Source organism: Lathyrus oleraceus, chromosome 5 (genome assembly GCF_024323335.1).
Source record: "Lathyrus oleraceus cultivar Zhongwan6 chromosome 5, CAAS_Psat_ZW6_1.0, whole genome shotgun sequence".
Classification (NCBI taxonomy): domain Eukaryota; kingdom Viridiplantae; phylum Streptophyta; class Magnoliopsida; order Fabales; family Fabaceae; genus Lathyrus; species Lathyrus oleraceus.
The window spans coordinates 605614935-605621219 of record NC_066583.1 but is presented as its reverse complement, the minus strand read 5'-3'; the positions used below and the strand labels follow the sequence as shown (position 1 = coordinate 605621219).

Sequence of the window (6285 nt, the reverse complement as noted above, 5' to 3'; positions counted from 1 at the left end):
CCTTATTCATGCATAAGCCTACCACATCCAACATTTGCACAACATACACCTAACATGACTTCAATCCCAAACAATACATCAAATAACATTCATTATCTCATCACAACACATTAACATAAATCAAACAAGCCAATTCATGTTATTCATCAAATTCACCAATTCACATCATCACATACATAATTTTAAGTATTATGTTTCTTCACAAAATCCATCTAAAATCATCCAATACATGCCAAATAATAGAAAACATGTCATTCACATACAACATACGTTCACATTAGGATTCTTTTGATAAAATATTAATCTACTGTTATCAAAATGAATATGATGTTATAGATAATATCCTTATCTTCATAACGGTCCAAACGACACCTCAAACGGAGTTACGGTTCAAAAGTTATTGAATTTACAAGTTTTTCAAAATGCTGTCAAAAACAGAAAATTTGTTGTTGCAAAAATGCTGTCAAAAACCAGAAAAACTATTGTTGTGAAAATGCTACTGTCCCGCACGAATTTTCATCACAAAACCATATTAATCCATCATTTTTCATGAAATAAATAGTTATACAACCTATATATATCATATAGCAACTATTAGGATCATAGAAACAAGATTCTAAGCTCCACTAATTTTCACCAAAATCCCAAATCAATCATTTTCAAGTGAAACTCAAACATGCAATTATACACCAAATCATGTTCTATACACATACCCATTCATAGAATTCAATATAGAAACATCAGAGCATAACATAAACATCAATTTCATGGATTAAAACATAAACACATGTTAGGGTTTCTCAAAAATAAAATCCCCAAATCCTAAGTTCATGATATCTAACCCACATACATTACATACATTATGTTTACCCATAACCACTTGAATTTCCACCCTTACCTTAGTATAGATGAAATCTCTAGGTCATTCTTCTTCTAGTTTCCTCTTCTCCTCTTTCTCTTCTCTTCTATTCTATTCTCTCTTCTTTTCTTGTTTTACAAAACTAACTCTAATCTCTAAAACCCTTACTATCTTTTTGACTCATAATGGGCTTAACTCACTTATCCACCCATTCTAATTAATTAGGCCCATTACTAGACAATTGATATTTCTACTTATAAAATTCAATTATTAAAATAACACATATATTCAAATAATTCAAATAATCACCTGAACACATATTTAATTAATTATCACATCAAATAATGATTAATTAAAATAAACACCTAATAAATAAATACGGAAATTAAATCGGGGTGTTACAACTCTCCCCCACTTGAAATATTTTCGTCCTCGGGAATTACCTCAAGTAAACAACTCGGGATATGAATCTCTCATCTGATTCTTAAGCTCCCACGTCACATTTACACCAGTCGGTCCTCCCCAAACGACTTTCACCAAAGCCATCTCTTTACCACGAAGTTGTTTCACCTCTCTTTCTTCTATCCGCATAGGTAATGTCTCCACGGTCAAATTATCTCTAACCTCAACATCATCTAATTGGACAACATGCAAAGGATCTGCAATGTATCTCCTCAATTGAGACACGTGAAACACATCATGGATATTAGCAAGTGACGGCGGCAACGTAATTCGATAAGCCACATCACCTACTTTCTCAGAAATCTGATATGGACCAATAAAACGCGGTGTCAACTTACGCGACTTCAATGCTCTACCAACATCTGTTACCGGAGTAACTCTTAAAATACATGATCATCTACCTCAAACTCAAGCGCTTTCCTTCTCTTGTCATGATAACTCTTATGACGACTCTAAGAAACCTTCATCTTCTCTCTGATCATTTTCATCTTATCAGTAGTTTGTTGAATTATCGCAGGTCCAACAATAACACTATCTCCAGATTCGTACCAACACAAAGGCATCCTACACCTTCTACCATACAAAGCTTCAAACGGAGCCATACCAATACTCGAATGAAAACTATTGTTGTAGGTAAACTAAATCAAAGGTAAATAACTATCCCAAGCACCTCCCTGTTCCAAAACACAAGCTCTAAAAAGATCCTCAAGCGACTGAATCATCCTCTCAGTCTGACCATCTGTCTACGGATGATAAGCAGAACTCAAACACAACTTTGTACCCAAAGCACGTTGCAAACCTTCCCAATATCTCAAAGTAAACCTTGCATCCCTATCTAACACAATGTTAGACGGAATACCATGCAAACTGACAGTTTTCTCAATATACAGCTTTGCAAGCCTCTCCATCGGATAATCCATTCTAATCGGAATAAAGTGAGCAGATTTCGTCAACCTGTCCACAATAACCCAAATAGCTTCACAATTACTCGGAGTCCTAGGTAAACCCGAAACAAAATCCATAGAAATACTACCCCATTTCCATTCAGGAATAGATAACGATTGTAACAAACCAAACGGCTTCTGATGCTCAATCTTCGATTTCTGACAAATCAAACACGAATACACAAATTCCGCAATCTCTTTCTTCATACCAGGCCACCAAAACAATTTCCTCAAATCTTGATACATCTTAGTAGCACCAGGATGAATACTCAAACCACTATGATGTCTTTCATCAAGAATCCTCTTTCTCAAATCTGAAACATCGGGAACACAAACTCTATCATGACACCTCATGATACCATTCTCATCAATCCGAAAATCATCACCTTTACCTTGATTGATCAACGACAATCGATCTACCAAAACCAAATTAGATTTATGACCTTCTCGAATCTCATCCAAAATTCCACTAGTAAGCTTTAACATACCAAGCTCCACTCCAAAAGAAGTCTCTTCACAAACTAAACTCATATCTCGAATTGTTCAAGCAAATCCAATTCTCGCACCATCAACATCGATATATGAAAATATTTCCTACTCAAAGCGTCGGCTACAACATTCATTTTGCCATGATGGTAATTCAAACCAAAATCACAATCCTTCAAGAATTCCAACCATCTCCTTTGCCTCATATTCAACTTTTTCTTATCGAACAAATACGTCAAACTCTTGTGATCACTAAACACATCAAATCTCGACCCAAACAAATAATGTCTCCAAATCTTCAAAACAAACACAACAACAACTAATTCCAAATCATGAGTCAGATAATTCCTCTCATGCACTTTGAGTTTCCTTGAAGCATAAGCTACAACTTGTTGATTCTGCATTAACACACCTCATAAACCCAACAAAGAAGCATCACAATACACAACAAATGGTTCTGATGGATTCGGTAAAATCAAAACAGAAGTAGTAGTCAATCTCCTCTTCAAGTCTTGAAAACTAGCTTCACATTGTGCAGTCCAAATGAAAGCTTGACCTTTCCTAGTTAACTGCGTTAACAACAAAGATAACTTAGAAAAGCCTTCAATAAACTTTTGATAATAACTTGCCAAACCAAGAAAACTACGAATCTCAAACACGAATTTTGGTGCTTCCCATTGAGATATAGCCTCAATCTTAGAAGGATCAACCGAAATACCACCACTAGAGATCACATGGCCAAGGAAAGTCACTTCCTTCAACAGAAACTCACACTTCAAAAGTTTAACAAACAACTGCTTCTCTTTCAATACAGATAAAACAATCCTCAAATGCTTAGCATGATCCTCTTCGCTCTTCGAATAGATCAAAATATCATCGATAAACACAACAACAAACTTATCGAGATATTTATGAAAAATACGATTCATGTACTCCATAAATACACCAGGTGCTTCGTCACACCGAAAGGCATAACCGAATACTCATAGTGTCCATACCTTGTTCTAAAAGTAGTCTTATGAATATCTTCAGCTTTCACACGGATCTGATGATACCCAGACTTCAAATCAATCTTGCTAAACACACAAACACCAACCAAATGATCCATCAAATCATCAATCCTCAGAAGCGGATACTTATTCTTGATAGCAACCCTATTCAGTTGTTTGTAATCCACACACAATCTCATAGTACCTTCTTTCTTCTTAACTAACAAGATAGGTGCACCCCACGGTGACACACTCGGACGAATAAACCTTTTATCAAGCAAATCCTCTAGTTGACTCTTCAACTCTTTCAACTCAGATGGTGACATCTGATACGAAGCCATCGATATCAGACTAGTACCATGAATCAAATCAATCGTGAACTCAACTTCACGTTCAGGTGGCAAATCGCTAACATCATCAGGAAACACTTCAGGAAAATCATGAACAATTGGAAATTCACCCATTGTTCCATTTTCACTAAGCTTCAAACTTGCCACCAACATAAACACTTCACCACCATCTCACACAGATTCATCCACTTGTTGAGTAGACAATAATAAATCACCTTCCTTCTTTGGCTCAAGAAAAAGAACATCTTTCGCAAAACAATTGATATAGACATGGTTGGCCCTCAACTAGTCCATTCCCAAAATAACATCAAGTTGACTCAATGGAAGATACACTAAATCGACTTTAAAATCTTTATCACAAATATTCAAAGGACATTTCAAACAAACAGATAAAGTAGTCACTGAACCCATAGTCGGATTATCAATAACCATGCTTCCATGCATAACAGATAATTCAAGATTCAATCTCTTAGCACAATCCAAAGAAATAAAAGAATGTGTCGCACCGATATCAATAATAGCAATCAAAGGCATATTATTAATAAGGCATGTACCTCAAATCAATCTCTTCTCAACAGAAGTATCAGCATCGGACAATGCAAACACTTTCCCTTTGGCTTGCTCCTTCTTCGGCTTGTTGCACTTGGTACTAATGTACCCTTTCTCACCATAGTTGTGTCAAGTCACATTCGAACCAACTCTGCAATTAAAAGATTTGTGACCTTGCTTGCCACACTTGAAACAAGTCACATCGCCCTTAGGACACTCGGGATCATGATGTCCCACAACACCACATCTAAAGCACTTGACAGGAGTGTGAGATCCTCCCCCACTCGGCTTCTTGCCATCACCATCTTTCTTCTTACCATCATACGGCTTCCCTCAGAATTTCCATTTTCCTTTCTTATCATGCAAGGACCTGTAATTAGCATCACTCTCATGGTTATCCTCATCATAGATCCTACTCTTGTTAACCAACTCTGAAAATCTCGCAATTTGTTGCTAACCCATTGCCTTCTTTATATCAGGTCTCAAGTCATTCATAAACTTAAGACACTTGGATCTCTCAGCATTAGCAGTATTGTAATGGGGACACAATTTGATCAACTCCTCAAACTTTGCAGCATACTCAGCTATAGTGTCATTACCTTGCTTCAACTTAAGGAATTCAATTTCCTTCTTTCCACGATCATCTTCTGAAAAATACTTCTCCAGAAAAGCATAAGGGAAAAGTGCCTAAGTCACTTCAATGCCATCCTCATCAAATCTCTGAACAATATTGCGTCACCAATCGTCAGATTCTTTCTCAAGCATATGAGTGCCAAACTGCACCTTTTGCGCATCTGAATAGTTCATAACTTGAAAGATTTTTTCAATCGCCTTCAACCACTCTTGAGCTTTGTCAGGTTCATGAGCTCCTTCAAAAGTAGGAGGATTGTTCCTCTAGAACTTCCCCAAAGCACGGAACTCATCAGCATCATGCTCCCGATCACCAACATTCATTTGCGGAATGGCACCATCCAACAGGGTCAATGACGTCGCAAGCGCATCATCATTCCTTCTGGTAACCATCTTCCTGCTACACCTACCTGTCATACCCCAATTTTGTCCGGGCATATTTAAATTTTCATAGAATTGATTTCATTTTTATTTTGCATCATATGCATAGCATGACATATATTCCATCATGAATAAACACTTGATGTCATAATACCACGACTTATCATCTTTCACCTCTTCTACTGCAAATACATGAGTTGGTCTATCCAAGCGCATCATAGTGATATTGGGGACTTCATTCCAAAGTTTTACCACAATCATCGAAGCAAGTGTAGCAAGAGCGTCTGCCATCCGATTCTCATCTCGAGGAATATGATGGAAGTCAACCTCAGTAAAGAATTTTGAAATCCTCCTCGCATAATCTCTATATGGGATGAGACCAGGCTGATTCGTTTCCCATTCACCCTTAATCTGATTAACAACAAGGGCCGAATCACCATATACATCAAGATGCTTGATCCTTAGATCAACGCATTCCTCCAATCCCATAATACAGGCCTCATACTCAGCCATATTATCCGTGCATTTGAAAGTTAGCCTTGCTGTAAAAGGAATATGTGTGCCCTGAGGAGTAATAATCACTGCCCCAATACCATTTCCATATTGATTCATAGCACCATCAAACACCATACTCC

The 6285-nt window shown here is 37.1% G+C and overlaps 1 protein-coding gene across 1 annotated transcript; it reads right to left on the bottom strand.

Moving 5' to 3' along the window:
• Nucleotides 1-1303: 1303 nt before the first annotated feature.
• On the bottom strand, nucleotides 1304-4204 carry LOC127082357 (uncharacterized). Its single transcript, XM_051022590.1, has 7 exons — nucleotides 4008-4204; nucleotides 3848-3905; nucleotides 3381-3605; nucleotides 3191-3320; nucleotides 2602-2786; nucleotides 2121-2424; nucleotides 1304-1683 (listed from the first exon to the last, which is right to left on the bottom strand). Exons 1-7 carry the CDS (start codon nucleotides 4202-4204, stop codon nucleotides 1304-1306), a joined length of 1479 nt encoding a protein of 492 aa, XP_050878547.1.
• Nucleotides 4205-6285: the final 2081 nt, after the last annotated feature.

What these genes read in the sequence shown, in the direction of transcription:
- LOC127082357 (XM_051022590.1), bottom strand. Translation starts at nt 4,204, where the DNA reads ATGGGTGAATTTCCAATTGTTCATGATTTTCCTGAAGTGTTTCCTGAT. An exon ending in ATGATTTGATGGATCATTTG is followed by an intron (nt 3,606 to 3,847) that starts GTTGGTGTTTGT and finishes ATCTATTCGAAG; the next exon opens with AGCGAAGAGGATCATGCTAA. An exon ending in TACTTTGAGATATTGGGAAG is followed by an intron (nt 1,684 to 2,120) that starts GTTTGCAACGTG and finishes CTCCGGTAACAG; the next exon opens with ATGTTGGTAGAGCATTGAAG.